The following is a 20496-nucleotide window of genomic DNA, read 5'->3' on the forward strand; positions in this document are numbered from 1 at the left end:
TCTTTAGTTTAACCGCCTTCATTCAACCGTCAGGAAATAAAATCCACAACAATTTTTCCTTACAGATTTGATGATTTTTTGTTCGAAATTGATTAATTTCCATGTAAATTTCTCATTTGTTGGGAATATTTGTAATTATTCTATGATCTAACCAAATTTACTGAAGCGGAGCTACGTTGGGCGTTAATCGTTAAAATAATTTTTATCGTTTAACATATGTGAGTCTCCTTTCTTATTAGAAAATTAGAATCAGCAATATTCTTTCTGTGTGAACTGTGTATTAACTGTATTCTGTGTATTTAATTCTGTGTACTAGAACTTGGACAAATCCAAATTTTGATACGATAAAAATAGAAATTGTTATGAGAATATTGATCGAACCAGTGCATTTTGATTATTAAACTTGGGCAAGTAGACTTAAGAAAGTTGAAATATTGTCGAAACACCCAATTGAACCATATACACCCAATGTGACTGGAGATAAGCATGAAAAAAACTAAAATTGACTTGTCATTTCGAAACCGATCTATTACAAATGGCAGATGCAATGGCCGCTTGCAGTGGCGGAGTAGACTGGACGACGATTTTGAAACCTTTTCTAAATTCAAATTATTCATCCTCCACTAAAACAGAACTCATTGAATTGTGCGTTGCGATAACTAAAGGGTACGTATCATTTTTATGACGAATTAGGTTGACAGTTTTGGCGAAATAATGCGCAATATTTCTGTCAAGAAAAAAGAACCGAATATTTTTGTTTTTATTTCAGTGAATCGGAAATCTTAAGACCAAAGGAAACTAGTAAGAATTTCCTCAACTCATTTGCTGTACTAGCAGCAGACTTCATTTCTAAGAGGAGTAAAAACTGTAAGTTTCACTCTGAAATTATCATATCATCTTGACAATAACAGCCTTCCACAGTAGGAAAAAAACTATAAGCAGTTGTGTTAGTAACAATAACATCTGCCCAACTTTCTACATCATCTGTTATCTTCTGGAAAATTCCATTCAGTGGAGTTAATATCTAACCTATTTTTCAGTAACTGCAAGTCAACTTGAAACTGTAAATGCAGCCTGCAGTGTTCTGCTCAAATACATTTTAAGTGTCCTTCAAACTGTGTGTATAGATGCTAATCCAAATAATAATTCAGTAGAAAAATATTTGAATGCCATTCGAATATTGTGTGTAGGTACGGGACTTTTATCCACTTCTGAAGTTTCTGTACTGACAAACACAATGAAAGGAGAAAATCTGCCTCAACATAATCCTCCTCAACCTGGTGAGTATAATAGAAAAAATGAATAGTAATTAAACCATGTATAAGTAGTTCAGATGAACCCATTTAAAAAATATATTTTATTGAAGGAGGTGAGAAGGAAATTAGTAATAAATCTGAAACTGCTAAGACTAGATCGGATCTTTCCAATAGTATACTAGAGCAATTGACACTTCCACTTCGTGATGGACATACTGTAACCTTAGACCAGGCTTCTACCAGCCTTCCAAACCCTACAGATGAATCAACTAGTAATGACCCCAGTTCGGAAATAAATGTAAGGAGAATTGCTCTAATCATTGGTTTTCCTGAATAACTTTTCTTTCCAGAAATTGTTTTTAAAATCCAACACTGAAAGTTTGCAAACACTGAGAGCAGGCGATACTTTAGTTGATTTATGCCTGAATTTACCATCCATTAAGAGAGCAAGAACGAAAGTTGAAGAAGCTTTGGCTGGCAAGCCTTTCAGTTTGCCTGCAAATCATAGTGAGGCAACATTATTAAGAAATGGGTAAGTTACAGTTGGTTAATGTTATTCAGTTCTTATTGATTTGTTTCTAGGTTGTCATCAATGGTATCGGAAATAAATTTGGCCATGTCTGCTATCAATTTGCCGGTTTTAGAACCATTGACGCCCACCAAATTGGATAAATTGAGTCACTTGAGCATGGCCGCTCTATATTGTGCTATAAGCCAAGCTACAGCTTGCGCTTTCTTGAGTTCTGGCACAGTAGTTTCACCGAAAGCTACCTCCCAAGCTCAGGCTTGTATTAAAGAGGAAGATCCAGACTCTAACGCTGTGTCGCTTGTCGAACAAGCTCTCAATATGTACTCATATATAGGCAACACCATAAAAAATTCGACTAGGGCAGGGGGCCACATTTATCAAAACCACCTCTTATCCGGCGCCTGGGTACTAACTTCCGGTCTTCAGGCCCATTTGAACGCCAGCACTGGATCTGGAACAGAAAAAGTATGAAATTTTGTCGATAGACCGAGAAAAAACTTCCGGCTAACCTAACTTTTTTCCAGGTCACACATGTAAGGGATCGGGAGGAGAAGAGCAGAAGTCCCTGCAAGTCTAGGGAGACAAACTCGGCGCGATCAGGTCTAATGAAGTTCCAACAATCATTTGGGGTTCTATCAGTGGCTCTGGCCACCAGAACTTTAACATTACTGTCGGATCTTTTTGAGGACTTGCACTTGGAGGCCTGCAGTTTGTCTCCGAACACCGTTCAGACGCAGGTACTGTAAATCCTAATGTTATGTTTTTCTGACAGGTTCATAGAACAATTTCGATTTTTTCTATGGTCAAATGTCATTATGACAGTTGATGCTGATGACAGTTTGAGAAATGTCATTTTGCAAGATGAATTCAATCGTTTTCAGGTCGACCCTGCTCCATTGGCTGCGATGGGGCAATTCAGCGCCCTCCAGCGCGTGGCAAGGATCCTAAACGCCGCCCCATTGAATCAGCTCCTCTTCTATCTGGCCATAGTCAGTTATCGCAAGGCCTGCACCCTGAAACGCATGCACCCGCCAGAGGGCGACACCTTCAGCCAATCGGACTCGACCACCTACTACGAGGACATGATACTCTGTTCGGACGAGAGCACGACAGACGACGACGATGACAGCGAGCCGATACTGGGGCACTGGTTCGAGGAGACGCTCGCTCCCAGCGAGAACACCGAGTCCAAGACGCCGTCGACGTCTGACAACGCGGAGACAAAGTCCGCACAAACGGATCGTCATCATTCCATTGTACCGGAAAAGGGAGAGGCCAACAGCTACATCTCGTTGGCGACGAACATATTCACCTTCCTCAACAAGCACTTTCTGTGTTCCAAGAGCCCATTCGTTATGCGTTATGTGAAACAGGTAAGATACTCCTTCTTTTGTAGCTATTGATGATGGTGGAGGCTTCCAGTGTTGTGTTTTGTTTTTTGTTTGTCATTTGCTCGACCAAAAACACAGATTTTCGACTCAATTGACAGAGAATCATAGACACAGAATGACGTTTCATCTGTAAACATTTTTTGACAATCCTAACGACATACTCCATTGACAGAGGAGCATAGATACAGAATGACGTTTCATCTGTCGAAACTTTTTGACAGCCAGTTTCTGGGGAGCTTATCACGAATGTAGTTTACGAGTTTTTTCGAATTTATTGGAATTTCCCTCGACATTTCTTATGTTAGATTTCTTCATTTCAGAAGATGCTTGAATAGGTAGATTTGTTTTATTTAAATTACTATTCAGTGCTCCATCTGGTGTTGATTCTTGTAACCAGAGCGGCCTCACTTCATTACAAAATATGGTCCTTCATATAGGGAAATAACATTAGGTAGAAGTTTCGAAGTAGAATTAATATAAAATTTGAATCATATGTAGGTGGGTTATCCATTCTAGGAAAGTATAAAAGCTGAGGATCAAATCAATCATTATTTCCATCTTTTAAAGGTTAATTTCAATCAGTGAAAAACGGTCAAAATCGTTTTTTTCCCCCTCCCCGAGACGGCTAGGACGAAGATCGACCGCGGAAGTTCCACCTTTCAAGGCTGCAAAGTCTTAACCGTGGAATAAAATTTTCAGGGTCTGACCGAACAGCAGATGATCATTCTGGCCGCTATCATAAGAGACCTGGACCGGGAAACTTCCAGAACCGAGGTCGGTACCATCTGCGTCTACTTCGGCACGCAGCTGGGACAGCTCTATTGCGAATTTTCAGGCGCGCTGACCAGGTTCACCCACAACCTGATCACGCATTCGAACTTCACGTCTCTGCAGACCTGTCTGTTGAACCATCTGGGCGTGTCGCCCTGGAACACGGAGGCGTGGCCTTTGCAGGTGTATCCGAGGACGCTGGGCGTCTTGGCGCAGGTGAGTCGGAAGTTATATTGGGGGTTAAATATGGCCGAATTGTGCAGTTTATAGCCGCTTTCCAGTCTAGTTCGCGATATCCCCCCTAGGCTTGACGTGCTGGAACTTCACGCCTGCGCTGTCACAAGAACACAGAAAACTGAACTGTCAAATTAAACTGATCTAACCTAACTTTCTCAACAGTGTGTCCGCAGATATGCAATTGAGGTTCCAGGAGTGATTGTGGGGAGGGACATAATTTTATATTTGAAGTTCTGTAAGGCGTTTGTTGATATAAAATAGGTATATTGTAATAATTGTAATAAAAGTTCTAAGTTTGAAAGAAAACTCCTTTGTAACTTATACTTGAAGGGCAACTCTTCTCGAAATTTCATCGAGCTCGGTACAACCGTTCGGGGATTTTTTGAAGTTTTACTTTCAACACACGTATCTCCCATGAATATTTCTCTCAAATTCTCAAAGGGGCAGCTGGTTTTAACGCCACTGGAACCGTTTATTTCCTGGGTAACGGCCATAAGTAATAGATCAGATAACTGAAGGGGTTTCCAATCACTCATCGAATTCGTATTGACGACAGGTACTCCTCCTGCGCCCCCAAAACGAGAAAGAGGCGTCGGTCATCAACATATGGCACAGGTTCGTGAACACCCTGATCGAGAACGTGCTCAACACTTCCCCGAACGCCTCGGACGCCGACAACGAAGACCTGAACGTCGAACACGCCCAGGTCCTGCTGTACCTATTCCATTCCCTGAACCTGATGCAGAAGAAATCGGTAGTTCTGCTGCTCGCCGGCGGCGTGCTGAGATGTTCGGAGGTCGCCAGGGGCGCCCTGAGGGACAGCCAACTGCTCCACCTGTCCAGGCTGCTGCTGCTGTTCGACTACATCATGAAACACCTGTACGACGCGCCCTCCTCCCTCCTGGAACAGATACAGTGGAACCTGTTCTACTCGACCAACCTGAACACGGACAGGGACAAGGAGAACAACATGACCAGGATGTACACGTCGTGGCAGGACATCGAGGATAACCTGAGGAAGTCGAGCGGCGTCGACGACAGCGCCATGAGACCCAGGTTTTACGTCCTGACCAGTTTCGAGAACAACAATCAGGACTCGCCGAAATTGGACGGGCTGGCCTGCAACTTCATCCTTGGCACCCCCGATAAGCTGAGGTATCCTCTGCTTCTGGACGCCCTAATCGAAATACTGAACGTGACCCACGTGGCGACCGGACCTAACAAGATGTCCAGTCTGGGGCTGTGCGCCACTCAGTACTGTTTCACCATCTGCTGGAGGTAGGTGGTGGTTCATAGGTTAAAATCGCGCTATTCACTAATAAATCCTTTTTTTCCCGTGAACAGGTTGCTCCATCTGTTGCCGCCGTCCACCAGTTACATGGAGAGGTTGAGCTCGGGCGAGAACTTACCGCCGGGACCTTTGATGTTGCACTCTATGATATGGGGCCCGCGTACGAGCCACAAAAACTTCAACAGGTGGCTAAAAGACGGTCTGGTTAAGCAGGGGATGTACACCCAACACGCCGACAAGTTACTTAAGGCTGTCACGGACCTGGTGAACAGTTTGAAGTACGACGCTGGTGTTGCAAAGACTTGTTTAACCGCGCTGATGCCCGATGTCAAGAAGGGTAAGTCTGCGACGTTGCCGTTCTATCCTCGCTAATTGGTTTTACGTCTCAGGCATCCTCAAAAAGGAGAATCTACCGCCGATCTTCAATCTGATGCTTCTGGATCTGTCTCTGGCCAAACTTCAGGTCAGGGTCGACGAACCGGGGAGCAACGCCGATCTGCCTTCCCCTAACAAGTCGACGTCGGTCGCAGAGGAGGCGTGCTCCGTGCAAGATCTCCTCCCGCACGTCATCAAACTGACGCAGGCCGTTTTACACTGTAGCAGATGGTCGGTGCTGAACACCGTCGTGGAACAGTCCGAGGCGGCCAACAAGTGCTCGTTGCAAGACCTGGAATGTCTGCAGGACGTGCTGGCCGTATCTTCCACCAAGAACCCTTTGGTCAACGGCTTGGCCGCCGAATTGAACATCCTGCTGCCGCAAACTTTCTCCACCGTCCTGCAGCAGTGGAACGGATTGGCGCTGGAAGATTTCTCGGCCGTAAGTTATTGCTATTTCCATATTTTGCCCGACTGTTAGTTCAACGATATTTTTCAGAGCCTGTTCCAGAACGACATAGTCCCCTCGGAGAATTTCCTACTCAAGATCGTAGACATTCACATTTCCTCATTATCTAAGCAACCTTTCAACATAAATCTATCCCTGAAACGACTGCTCCAGTGCTGCATCAATTTCATCTGCGACCACGCGACCAAAGTAGAAAACACAGACACCAAGAGCAAAGCTGTGGAAACTCTGATAACCGTAACGTTGAACGCGAAAACCGAATTTTTATACGACAGAGCGTCGAAGACCCTGGAAAAAATGATAGGGGACACGGACACCGACGAGCACCAGAAACGAGTGTACAGGCACGTGCTGAATCACACCTACAAGCTGATCGTCAATTACACATCGGCCCCGTCCGGCGACAGTTCGGTAATCGACGAGAAGATCTTGCACAACTGCCTGAAATTCTACGAGAAGATCATTGAGAAATCGTCCGGTCGTCAGGCACTGGAAAGCTTCTTCACCGGCGACAAGGAGCTGGTCAAAGTGTTGCTGAGCGTTTCGAACCCGAAGATGTCTCAACACTACAGCACCAGAGTCCTGCATTTCTTCAACAAACTATTCCAAGCGGCCGAAAAGAGCTCGACCGATCCCAGTCTGAATTATCTGTGCAGCAGCATGAGCAAGCTGGCCGAAGTGGAGGGCGATAAACTGCAGGAATGGCTGAAGCAGGTGATAGTAGGATCGAGCATGACGCAAGCGCCGGTGGTGGAGGAGAAATCGCCGCCGCCGAAAGAGGAGGCGCCCCAGGGTAAGGGCGCCAAATGGTCGACGCCGCCGAGACAGTCGCTGACTTCGTCCCCGGTGTCCTCCAGCGAGACCACCAAGTTCATGGTGCAAGAGAACAGTCAGCTGTTGCAGGCGCTCACCTCGTTCCTGGTCAAGAAGGGTAGCAACATAACGGAAGACGCCTCTTTGACCATCCTCAAAGCGCTCCTACCGCTTGGTTCGCACATTCTATCTCCCGTCTTGGAAGGTGTGGGTTTCGTAGACCTCATGGTTGTTATGATAATGTTAGCAGACGGTGGTACTGGAAAAGGACACGCCCATTTATTCCCCGCCACTACCGAATGGATATCGCTGTGCAACAGCCATTTCGCCAAGAAAGAAGTCCTGGATAAGATCGGGGCTGACGTCGATACCAACAAACCGAACTACATGTTAGACGCCGCCTGTTGCATCATGGATTACGTGAGTGAAGTAGTATCGAAGGTTACGCAACAGGTCAATTCCGCATCCAGAGCTCTCAGTCCGCCCTGGGAAAGTGAGGCTGTTAACGATCTAGACATGGATATGCAAGAAGAGGGTAACGAAGAAGAGGACAGCGGCGACGATTCCGACGAAGATTCCCTATGCAACAAACTATGCACTTTCACAATCACTCAGAAGGAATTCATGAACCAACACTGGTATCACTGCCATACCTGTCGCATGTTAGACGGCGTCGGCGTCTGCTCGGTTTGCGCCAAAGTGTGCCACAAGGGACACGATCTGAGCTACGCGAAATACGGCAACTTCTTCTGCGACTGCGGCGCCAAAGAAGACGGTTCCTGTCAGGCCCTGGTCAAACGTAGCCTGGACTCCACTCAAGAAACCAAGAATTCGTCCCACGGCGACAAATACCCGAACGATCTACTCCCGAGCTCCTTACGCCGAAGGACCTCGTCCCCCATATCCATAGACAGGCTTTCCCTGAAGAGGAAACTGCACAACAACATACAACATCTGGACGCGTCGAAAGCCTACATCGTCAGTTATCTCGGCAACGTACACGCGGCGTCCAACCTTATCGATTTCATACAGACCCTGGTGCCGGCCATCGATACCATGTGCGCCGTTAACTCGCCCGTGGGGTGCCACATGCGGGCGTTGGACGCTCTACGTCGTCTGCACAACGACACCAAAGAATACGTAAACAGCGATCAGTTGATGGTGCCGACGCTGGGCTCGCAGGAGGGCGCCTTCGAGAACGTTAGGATGAACTACTCGGGCGAGCAGGGACAGACCATAAGGCAACTTCTGTCTGCGCACATAGTGAGACGGGTGGCCATGTGCTGCATGACCTCGACCCACGGCAGAAGGCAACATCTGGCGGTGTCGCACGAGAAGGGAAAGATCACGCTGCTCCAACTGTCCGCGCTGTTGAAACAGGCCGATTCGTCTTCCAGGAAGCTCACGTTGACAAGACTGTCGTCGGCTCCTATACCATTCACGGTGCTGTCGCTGTCAAGTAACCTCTGCAACGAGGATTATCTAGCCGTGTGCGGTTTGAAGGATTGTCACGTGTTAACGTTTTCCTCCAGCGGCTCGGTCTCCGACCATCTAGTGCTACATCCGCAGTTGGAAACTGGGAATTTCATAATCAAGTCTATATGGTTGCCGGGGTCCCAGACTAAGCTAGCATTGGTAACTGCCGATTTTGTAAAGATCTATGATTTGGCCGTCGACTCTCTCAGTCCTCAATATTATTTCTTGGTACCAAGCGGGAAGATCAGAGACTGTACGTTCATGTACGACGAAGGGACCTACCACATACTGCTAATGTCGTCTTTAGGTCACATCTACAACGAGGTTCTTAACGAAGAAAGTTCCGCGAAACATGGGTCGTTCTACGTAACTAACAACTTGGAAGTTTACCATCTCGACGTTGCCGATGCTAACGGCCATATAGCCGGCGGTGGCGTCAGCATATACTACTCGCACACACTGGGACTACTATTCTACAGTTACGTGCAGGGAAAGAGCTTCATATCGCCGATAACGCCGAAATCCAACAGTCTAACCGTCGCTTTCCCGATCAACATATCCGCCAACATCACGGCTACCAAGAGCAACGGAGCCAAGATAGTGGTACAACCGCTGTGTCAATGGACCGAGATACCGAACCATCCGGGTCTCATCTGCTGCGCCATGCAGGTCAGCAACAATCCCGTCATACTGATGCTGAAACCGGACACGATAATGATCCAGGAGATCCGCGTGGTACCGTCCAAGTCGAAAATCATGGACATGGTGGCGATCAGGCACAACTCGGTCTGCGAGCTCAGGACTACCCTGATCTTGCTCTGCGAAGACGGCAGTCTGAAGATGTACATGGCGAACATGGACCAGACCGGTTTCTGGATGTCGTCGACCATCCAGCCGACCATAAACGGAGCGCACATCAAGCAGAGGAAGAAGAAGAACGCGAAATCGGGCAAGATAATCGGCTCGGTCACTTTCCCCGTCGATTTCTTCGAGCATTGTCAACCGATGAATGACGTGGAGATCGGCGGTAACGATTTGCTGCAAGTTTATAACGCTGCTCAATTGAAACACAGATTGAACACCATGAATCTATACGTGGCCTGCAACAGACCGCTGGGTTTCTCGGTGGAAGTCACGAATAACGACAACAACATGGTGATGACGGGTCTGAGGGTGCTGGTCGGCACCCAGGACATACAGAGGGCACCGTCGTTCGTGGAAGTCTTCGGCAGAATTATAAGCACCCAAGTGACCAGGAGCAGATGGTTCGACATTCCGTTTTCGCGCGAGGAAAGCCTGTTGGCCGACAAGAAGCTGATGATAATGTTCGGCCCGTCGCAAGATCCCGAGAACGTCACGATGGTCGACAGTATAAAGATATTCGGAAAAAGCAAAGACTTGTTTGGATGGCCGGAAGAGAACGAGGAAGTGACTAGCGCCGGCAATCCAAACTCGGCACAATCTTCATCGAACACCCTGACCAACGTAGATGCGGACCTAATGAACAACAGCATGCTACCCTTGACAAAATTGGAGATGTTGTCGGTAGGGATATTGGAAGCTCTCGACGGTTCATTCTCGCTTTATCTGACCAACGATAAGCTGGCGGCTCATAAACTGGCAGCTTTTAAGGTCGCCACGCAGCTTCTGACCCTACCTACGCCACCATCGGTGCAGACTTATTCTAAAGCGTTGCTGTCGTCTCTGCACACAACCAAACAACAGTACCACAACTATAAGGATCAAGCGCTCTTACAACACGCCGTAACCAGCTTGATAGCGATGACGGAACACTTCGCCAACGATCCCACGAACATCGACGCGGAAAGTTACTACAGATTGGTGCTTATCGTGAAGGGAATCGCGGTCGCTAGGCCGCAGAACCTTGTTAAATTCGCCGATTCTCACACTTCCATACAGGACGTCGTGCTGGACGATCCGTTAGATTTGAAACTACCCCCCGTCAAAGACCCCAAGAAGCAACACTTGCTTCTACTGTTGATGGACGTGCTGTGGACGCTCCACACCATAAAACCCGATAACACGAACTTGGCGCCGGTCGTTGTGCCCGGTCTGAAGCACACCGAACAGATAATTTACGCGATCGTCGAGATAGTGCACGCCTTCAACAGCTGCGATACGTACAGTAATATCACTATAGCGGTCTACCTTCAACTCCTACTATGCAAAGACCCGATTATAGCGTTCAGCGCCAAACAAGCCCTGAGCAAAGTCCTAAAACCGAAACTCAAGAAGAGGAGGGTGTTCATACCCAGCCCACCAACGTGTTTGAGCCCGTTACCGGACAAAAACGAACCTAAGACGTCCCAGATACAGACCCAATCGAGCCAGGAAGACCAGCCGTCTATACAGTACGAAATAGACGCGGTCGAAGCCATACAGATGCTTCAACAACCGCAAGCGGCTGGGGAGGAACACAACATAAACCCGTTGGAAGCGTTGCTAGGTGGCGCCGCGGGCTTATCGCCCATAATAAACATACCTAGGGACGCAGACGACGAGGCCATGGTCGAACTGGCGATAGCGCTGAGCCTTCAAGATCACGAGATGGTAGGAGAGCAGGGACTGCAGGTGCTGTCGGCCGATCAGCTGGCGCAGGCGGCGCAAAACGTGCAGAACCAGGAAGCGGGCCACTTCAGCGATACAACTGCATCTGCAGCCGGTTCGGACGACGAGGGAAGCACCGCGGCCACCGACGGATCCACGCTGAGGACCTCGCCGGCCGAACAGGGAGGAAGCGCTGGCTCGGAGAGCGGAGGTAGCGGTGTGGAGAGCATCACCGGAGAACACAACGTATCGGGCAGAAGTTCCGCTTACGGCGACAACATACAAGAGATGACGATAGTGTCTAGATCCGACACCAGTTCCACGCCAAACGTACTGAACCTCACGATAATCGAACAGGATAATTCCCCTGTCGACATGGATCTGGAAATAGATTCGGAGAACAGCGGTAGACTACACATCCTCCGGTTACAGCTGCTGGAGAGACTGACCGAATATCTGCCGAAACTGAAGAACGTCGAAGGTGTTAGGGCGATTCCGTTCCTACAAGTAGTCCTGCAACTTACCCTCGACCTGGACGGTCATTTGGAAAGAGACAGGGCTTGTTTGAACTCTCTACTCAGCACGATCTTGAACGAGCTCCAATTGAACACCCCGGACGTTTCGTGTTACATCCAGAGAGACAAACAGAAGGAGGTGCAATTGATCCTGATGAGATTACTGAGCGTGTTGATGTCCAGGTGTAAGTCATCGACTTCATCTTCCGGTACCTCGAAATCGTCTAGTACCGATAACACGGTGTTTATATCAAAAACAACGGCCACTGTCTTACACAAAGCTGAAATCATTGCCTTCTGCAGTAAACTACTTCAGTCTCTGTTGGAGTATTGGAAGAACACCGAGAAAGAAGAAACCGCACCGAACGTCACGGGAAATCTACTGAAGGAACATATGCCTCATCCTCCTCCCGATATGACTCCGTTCTTCCTCAAGCAGTTCGTGAAAGAACACGCCTCCGACGTTTTTTCGACCTACCCCCACTTGGTGACGGAAATGGCCTTGAGGTTACCATATCAGGTGCACAAACATTCGGAAGTAGCGGAATCTATCGCGCAGGCGTTCGACAACAGCTGGTATCGCCATCTGTGCGAGTATATGATGACCTTCCAAGCGCCCTTCGTCAGAAGACAGATCAGGAAATTGCTGTTGTTCATTTGCGGCAGCAAGGAGAAATACAGGCAGCTGAGGGATCTACACGCCTTGGACACGCACATCAAGGGCGTGAAGCAGTGCTGCGCGAAGGGCGGCTACCAGCCCGAGACGGAGGTGCAACATTCGCTGTCGTTCCCCTACGATTCGATGGTGGAGCTGATGGAACACCTGAAGGCCTGCCTGGAGATAGCTCTCAGCAGGACCGGCAACTGGCAGAAGTTCTGTCTGCACAACGAAGACATCCTGGCCTATCTACTCCAGGTCAGCTTCCTCTTGGACGAGGGGGTCGCGCCCACCGTACTACAGTTATTGCAGTGCGCCATAGTCTTGAGCGCCGGCAACATGAAGAAGGCGGATCAGAGCAAAACGTCGACGCAGAGGAAGGAGAGGGAGAAGTCGGACGATTCCGCGGCGGAGGCTCTGTTCGAGGAGTCGAATTGCGTCGCCCTGGTAGAGCAAGTTCTCAAGCTCGTATCCAGGGAAACCTTCGCCAGGTTCATCAAGACTTTCATGCTGGAGACCAACGTCACCCAGGTCAGGTGGCAGGCGCACGCCCTTGTGTTGTCGGTTTACAAGTGAGTAACAACTATTTCTTTTTCATTAAGTAGAGATCAGTGTGATCAGGCTGCAATTTACTAAGTTTAAGTCAAAATAGTCGCGTTGGATTCTTTGATGTAGAATTTATGCTAAATTTGAGTTTCGTCCGGCCATCATGTACTTACTGTACATGCTAACCTTCTGTAATTCAGAAATCTCTTCAGTTATCGCATTTTTCCATGTAGGAACTCCAACAAGCAGCACCAGGAATCTCAACTAGCCCTCCTGTGGCAACTATGGCCCCTGCTACCCTCTTACGGCAGGAAAGCGGTTCAGTTCGTCGACCTGCTCGGATACTTCTCCCTGAAATTCATCCAGACCAACCCTAACTCGAGTCAGACCGAACAGTACATAGAGAACGTGGTGTCGGTGCTTCACGCCCAGAACAAGATACTGGCCCATCATCCCAACGCCAACCTGTACGCCCACATGAGCCAGTTCGTCGAACTGGAGGGCTATTACCTCGAATCGAACCCGTGTCTGGTGTGCAACAACCCGGAGGTGCCTTTTTCCGCCATCAAACTGAGCTCCATCAAGGTGGACTCTAAATTCACCACCACCACGCAGATCGTGAAGCTGCTCGGTAGCCACACGATCAGCAAGATCACGGTCAGGATAGGCGAGCTTAAACGCACCAAGATGGTGCGCACGATAAATATCTACTACAACAACCGCAACGTGCACGCGGTCGTCGAGCTGAAGAACAAGCCGGCCCTGTGGCACAAGGCCAAGAAGGTCACGTTGCTGTCCGGACAGACGGAGGTCAAGATCGAGTTTCCCCTGCCGATAGTCGCGTGCAATTTCATGGTGGAGTACGCCGATTTCTACGAGAACATACAGGCCTCCAGCGAGACCCTGCAGTGTCCGAGGTGTAGCGCCGCGGTGGCGGCCAATCCAGGCGTCTGCGCCACCTGTGGCGAGAATGTGTTTCAGTGCCACAAATGTCGGTAAGTTGTACGAGTATGACCATGAAATACTCAGAATACAAAGTTATGAAAGTGGTAGATCTAGTTTTGATCTTGCTGTTTTCAGAGCAATAAATTATGACGAGAAGGATCCGTTCCTATGTCACTCTTGCGGATTTTGTAAATACGCCAAGTTCGACTTCACGCTACTGGCCAAGCCCTGCTGTGCCATCGAGCCGATAGAAAACGATGAGGATCGAAAGAAGACCGTCTCCAACATCAACACCCTCTTGGAAAAGGCCGACAGAGTTTACAAGCAATTGATCGCCAACAAACCTACGCTGGAGGTGATTATTGAATTTTTTTACTAACCAGGGGAAGTCAAGCAGGAAATTTTCTTTTTCAGAATCTGATCATGAGAGTTTCGGATCACCGAAGCGACAGAAGAACCGAAGAAGCGAGCACTGTTGCCAGCGCGCCCGCCGCTCCAGCTGCTACTGCAGCTCCTGTAGTGGTATCTTCCCAGCTGAAGGTAACTATTCTTTTTTTATTGTTGCAGTGAAGTTGCAGTTCTCAATTCTTCCAGGTGAACAAGACGATTCAAGCTCTGGCCCAGCAGTACTGCAACGAGTGTAAAACCGCATTCGAAGAACTCAGCAAGATAATCCAGAAAGTTCTGGTTTCCAGAAAGGAAATCGTGGCCTACGATCGCAAGCACAGAGACGTCGACCTTCAGAAATCGACGCCGCTCCTGAAAGAGTCCGAGGAGCAACAGGAGGAATCCGAGCTGGTGCCAGACGACCCCTGCATCCGCACCAAGTGTTACGGCTGTTGCTCGGCAACCATCGAACACTGTCTGACGCTGCTGCGAGCCCTGGCCACGAACCCGAAGACCAGGAAGAACCTGTGCTCGAAACAGCTCATCGAAGAGCTCGTGTGCAACAATCTGAGGAGGGGAAGCGCTCAGATCCAAGAGGAGGTCAGGCAGCTGCTGTGCGTGCTCACCACGGACGACGAGGAGGCCACCAAACAGCTGTGCAGCCTGATAATACAAAAGTTCACCCTCTTCCTCGGCAGCGACGTGAACAGTCTGGAATTCAGCACCAGCATCAAGCACGAGATCGACCTGCTGGGCGCCATGGTTCAGAGGGACGACAACAGCTGGGAGCTGAAGCTCAAGTGTATGATGAAGCTGTTTTTGGACGCCTGCGACAACCCTCAAGATCCATCCATAATGGAATCCATCATCCTGCCTTGCCTCAAGATTCTGCATAATCTGATGAAACCCCCGGAGATCAACTCCAAGAAATCGAAGGTAATTCGACGATTTTCGACTGTGAACTTATCTTTTAATTGTTATTTTTGTTTTTAGGAAAAAACCAACACTGCCACCACAGTTCGACAGAAGTGTCTCACCGACATAACGGTGATGGTGGACAAATGGCTGAAAGACGATCCCAAGCACAGTTTCGCGACTTGGAAGGCGAGGTTGCCCAAGGAGACCAACCAGTCGACCGGAATTCCAGCCGACGCGTCCAAAGAGGAAGTCAGGTCGTATTATCTGTCCGAGAAGTATCTGAAGAAGTGGAGGACGAACTTGAAGATGAGGAAGCATCCCAGGGTTAACCTGAATCTCAACGAGAGCCGCTGGTTGGAAACTATAATGTTCAACCCGATATCCAGGTTGGCTAGACACGTGACCTGCAACATCATCGAGCTGATGTGCAATACTCACGAGAGGAGGAAAGAGGTAGGCTTTCGGTTAAGTACAATTTTTGGACTGGTGATTACCTTCGTCGCTTTTCAGATCTTGATCCTGTTGACCTGCTGGCTTCCCGACCTCTGCGTGGCCGGCGAGAGCGCCGCCGAGTTCCTGACGCTCTACCAGGGTCTCATCGCCCAGCCCCCTTGGAAGCAGTACCTCACGCTGCAGAGCGTGCTCAAGATAATCGCGCAGCTCATAACGCTCGAGATCAAGAAGTTGCACAGGCTGGAGGAGACCACCTTGACTTCCGACCTGACGCAAGGCTACGCCCTCAACCAGCTGACCGAGCTGTTGGCGTCGTTCCTGGACGACCCGGCCATCAGGAGACAGAACAAGAGGAAACTGGTCGGGGACGTCCTGGACGGATACCTGTCGCTGAGGAGACTAGTCGTGCAGCGGACGCGACTGATCGACGACACGCAGGAGAAGTTGCTGGAGCTCTTGGAGGAGATGACAACAGGTTCGTCGTTGGTCTTGGTTGAAAAAATGGGAAAACTATAATCTACTTCGTTTTTAGGTACGCAGAAAGAGACGAAGGCCTTCATGGCGGTCTGCATAAAAACGGTCGAAAAGTGCAGTCTCCAAGACATACTCACCCCCGTTTTCATATTCGAACGGCTTTGTTCCACGATCTACCCCGAGGAGAACGACGTGAGCGAGTTCTTCCTAACGCTGGAGAAGGATCCGCAACAGGAGGACTTCTTGCAAGGTCGCATGCTCGGTAACCCGTACTCCAGCATGGAGCCTGGCCTGGGTCCCCTGATGAGAGACGTCAAAAACAAGATCTGTCAAGATTGCGAGCTGGTCGCCCTTCTGGAGGACGACAACGGGATGGAGCTCTTGGTCAACAACAAGATCATGAGCCTGGACCTCGCCGTCAAAGACGTTTACAAAAAGGTACGTCGTTTAATCGGTAGGTAACGGCGGGACGTTTGAACTACTCGAGCATTCCCTTTCAGATTTGGCTGGCGGAAGGGGGAGATCATGACGCGATGCGCGTCGTTTATCGAATGAGGGGCCTGTTGGGAGACGCGACCGAGGAGTTCATCGAGAGTTTGGACAACAAGACTGAGAGAGCGGTGAACAATGAAGAAGTGTACAAGATGGCTAACGTACTCGCCAAATGCGACGGAATAAAGGTGGGTTTACTGGTTGAATCTAACAGTTCGTTACTGAGTGATATTATTTGTTAGGTCATGGTTAAGAGATTGGGGGCCATACAGAAGATCTGGAGGGCGAGAACTTTGGTCCAGGTCCTCTTGAAACTGTTTAGGCTCAGCGTGAAAGTGTCGAAATGCCAAGAGGTGTTGATACAGCCCGAACTGGGGGCCATGGAAGTTTTCCTGAGAACCTTGAAGCTATGTTTAGAATGCGAGTCGGATCCGGCTCAGGGTCAGATCACCGAACAACTGTTAGAGGTGGTGTAACCTTTAACCTTGTTGGTTAAAATATTCGTGACACGTTTTTCTTTCAGATCATGGAGACCATCCTTTCGAAAGCCACCAGCGAACCGTTGGAGACTTTCGTCAAGTTCTCCCAAACGTTCGGCGGTCCGGAATACATAGAATCCCTGATATCTTTCACCGGTCATCCCTGCGTCAAGAGTAACCAGGCCGTTCTCGCCCATCTCACGAGGGTGTTGGCGGCGCTGGTGTACGCGAACGACGAGAAGATGGAGATATTACTCAATCACTTCAAACCGATACTGGACTTTAACAAATACGATTACGAACACACGCCCGAGGACCAGCAGAAATTGGAGATGTTCTGCACGCTCACCAACAGCATAGAGCGAAACCCGACCGGCAACACACTGAAGGATTACATCGTCAAGTTGGGCGTGGTCAAGGACGCCCTCGAATACATAAACATGCACGCCCCCTGCGTGAAACCCACCCTGTTACGTACGGACAGCGACGAGCTGAAGGAATTCATATCGAAGGCCGCGTTGAAGTATATCCTACGTTTCTTGACGGGCATCGCGCACAGTCACGAGAATTCCCAACTAGCCATCGCCTCAGCCGACACCATACCCATCATCCACCGTCTGGAGCAGGTGTCGTCCGACGAACACGTCGGCTCGCTGGCGGAGAACCTCCTGGAGGCGCTCTGCACCAACGCGACGGTCGCGAAGAGGATCGAGGAGGTGAGGGAGTTCACGAGGTCGGAGAAGAAGAGACTGGCGATGGCGATGCGGGAGAAACAGCTCGGCCAGTTGGGCATGAAGACCAACGACAAGGGACAGGTGACGGCGAGGAGCGCCATCTTGCAGCAGATCGAGATGGAGCTGGGCGAGGAGTCTGGATTGGTGTGCTGCATCTGCCGCGAGGGTTACAAGTACCAGCCGAGCAAGGTGCTCGGCATCTACACGTTCACGAAACGTTGCAACGTCGACGAGTTCGAGGCGAAACAGCGAAAGACGATGGGCTACTCGACCGTCACCCATTTCAACATCGTCCACATCGACTGTCACATGAACGCCGTCAGACTGGCAAGGGCCAGGGACGAGTGGGAATCGGCGGCTTTGCAGAACGCCAACACCAAGTGTAACGGGCTGCTGCCGCTCTGGGGGCCTCATGTGGCGGAATCCGCCTTCGCCAGGTGAGTTGACTTTTTTAACGCCATCTTGTCGACGAGCGCCATATCCAGTGGAGCGAAGACGCTTGTTGTACGCTGTCTATGAATAAATTATCATGACATCCATTTCGAAGAACTTATACTTCATTCAGTTTTATTTTAGCACTCGGTTGGCCATGGAAATTTGACACATTTCACTTTAGTACGAAAATGTGGGGTTATGACGCTTGTCAAAACATTTTTGGGTTTTGAATCAACGCAATGTTGCCCGTTCTACGTAAAAGTTTCTGTTATTACGTATTTTATCACAATGTTGAATCTCTTCGGAAAATATGTGACGAACATAATTGAAGTTTATACAAACTGATTGAAGACATACCAAATCCAGTTATTTGCATGGAAAATACAAGAGATCAGTATAATATCATAATATGTACTTGCTTGAGGAGAGTTGATGTTCGTTATCTTCTTTGGCTAAAGTTTGAATACGTTACATCAGTTGTAGATTTCAAAAATATTAACCCGAAGATGAAATCCATATGATGCAGTGGTTGGGAATGGGTATCTCCCGAAGGAATTAACAGATAATTACAAGAATGTTAAATTCTTCATCAAAAATCATCTTGCATCAATATAAGTAAAAGGAATTAAAGGAAGTTTCAAGTCGAGATGAAAATTTCACATGAATGAACAATTAACAGGACAACTGGCGCGTATTTGTGGCTGTTCATCTTAATACATTAATATAAGAATAATAATTAGGTATTTATTGGTACCTTAAGACATTTACAATGTATAGGACAAGTCAAATAAAAAATAGAAAAATCAATTTTGGGGAACTCATTCTACGATGACATTCATCAAAAAACCTTTAGTAACTTTTCGCATTAATCCAGCCAAACATGAAATTCTCAAATGTCACCACTTTTTTGGGTCTCCCAATAGAAGGAAAGTCTTCATCATCATCTTCATTCACAATCTTTCTGATTGTGGAAATATTCAGCTGAAATATTAATATAAGTCGTTTAGATTCAAATGAAACATTATATGATTTCTCTTACATTGAATATGTTCGAAATTTTCGAAAATTACCGGAATTTTTTGCTACAATTTCGAAAATGTGAAAAACCCAACTGCATTATCCGTTTGTCTTCCAGCTGTTTGGCACGGCACAATAACTACCTGCAAGAAAGTACTAGTCATAGGGACATAGGACATGTTTCAACTATACACGACCTCAAGCTTCTGTTATTGAGATTTGCACAAGAAAAATCTTTTCACGAAGACACTGGCGGCGGTGGACCTCAGAGTAACATGTACATGATTCCGTACCTCATCCACGTCGCTTTATATGTCATAAATACGTGAGTTTTGACTACTCTCGAACCCGACTTGAACTTCTAATTTTCAATGTTTTTTTTTTTCAGAACAAGGGTTGCACGAAGGGAAGAAGGTTCTTTGATGGCTTATCTGGAGTCTGCGAGCCCCGAACGGTGGGTTGAATCCGCATTCGAGACTGAAGGTCCTCTTTATTGGGCCACAATGTCGATTCTGTTGCATTCACATCAACAGTGGAAAAACAACAAGATGGCTCATCTGAGGAGGTTGCTCGTTCTGGCTCAGGCACGAGGTACCGGAGCATCAAAGACGTTATCTGATAAGAAAGAAAAGGAATATACTGTCTATAAGCCTTACTTGGTGTTCTATGGGCTAATCGATGGAATTTATAAGTATTTCTTTAAGGTAGGTGGATTTAGTTGAACGTATGGCAATTTGTGGAAATCTAAACTTAATTTGTTGCAGAATGTATCCGCCTCTGATGATAATTGGCCAAACGTACTGGCAGATTTTATACGCCACAATGATGAGTTTTTGATAAAAGAATCGGAGAAATTGTTGGCCTTGTATACCGAAGAATTACTTCCTTGTACTTCTTTTGCTGAATTCTGTGATGTAACAGGTGAGTTTGTTCGAAAAAAAAATTTTTTGGTCGTTTTTTGAAACTTCTCATTTTAGGTTTGTTGGATGTCATTACTACTCCTGAAACCTACATAAGTGATCTTCTGAATGGAATGTCGTAATTATTAATAAAGAGTTTTAATCCAAAAAGGCTGTATTTATTATGATTTATTGCTTGCAAGTTAGAGTACCAGTTTATTTATCTGTATGTAATATTTGCTTGTTTGTTATTTAAATACTTTTAGAGTACTAAATTATTGTACTTGAAATATATTGATTGAAATGGGTGTTTTCTTTTATAAATATTACCTCGAAATCCTCTTATCCAAGTTAACTGGAATACTTTA

General features: G+C 47.7%; 1 protein-coding gene across 1 annotated transcript; it reads left to right on the forward strand.

The window, feature by feature from the left end:
- Positions 1-73: 73 nt before the first annotated feature.
- Positions 74-20436, forward strand: LOC123316098 (E3 ubiquitin-protein ligase UBR4). Its single transcript, XM_044902073.1, has 27 exons — positions 74-666; positions 770-867; positions 1041-1280; positions 1367-1554; positions 1607-1788; positions 1839-2250; positions 2310-2522; positions 2667-3158; positions 3876-4163; positions 4741-5462; positions 5529-5812; positions 5865-6292; positions 6350-12921; positions 13129-13890; positions 13976-14195; positions 14255-14380; positions 14435-15163; positions 15221-15598; positions 15656-16073; positions 16131-16510; positions 16573-16752; positions 16807-17031; positions 17088-18214; positions 19348-19554; positions 19618-19933; positions 19994-20150; positions 20207-20436. The coding sequence occupies exons 1-27, from the start codon at positions 536-538 to the stop codon at positions 20269-20271; spliced, it is 15540 nt and encodes a 5179-aa protein (XP_044758008.1). The 5' UTR covers positions 74-535; the 3' UTR covers positions 20272-20436.
- Positions 20437-20496: the final 60 nt, after the last annotated feature.

The sequence above is a fragment of the Coccinella septempunctata genome, chromosome 6 (genome assembly GCF_907165205.1).
Source record: "Coccinella septempunctata chromosome 6, icCocSept1.1, whole genome shotgun sequence".
Classification (NCBI taxonomy): Eukaryota; Metazoa; Arthropoda; class Insecta; order Coleoptera; family Coccinellidae; genus Coccinella; species Coccinella septempunctata.

Coding starts and splice junctions, on each gene's coding strand:
- LOC123316098 (XM_044902073.1), top strand. CDS start 536: ATGGCAGATGCAATGGCCGCTTGCAGTGGCGGAGTAGACTGGACGACG. Junction 3,159..3,875: donor TTATGCGTTATGTGAAACAG/GTAAGATACTCC, acceptor TAAAATTTTCAG/GGTCTGACCGAACAGCAGAT. Junction 5,813..5,864: donor GATGCCCGATGTCAAGAAGG/GTAAGTCTGCGA, acceptor TTTACGTCTCAG/GCATCCTCAAAAAGGAGAAT.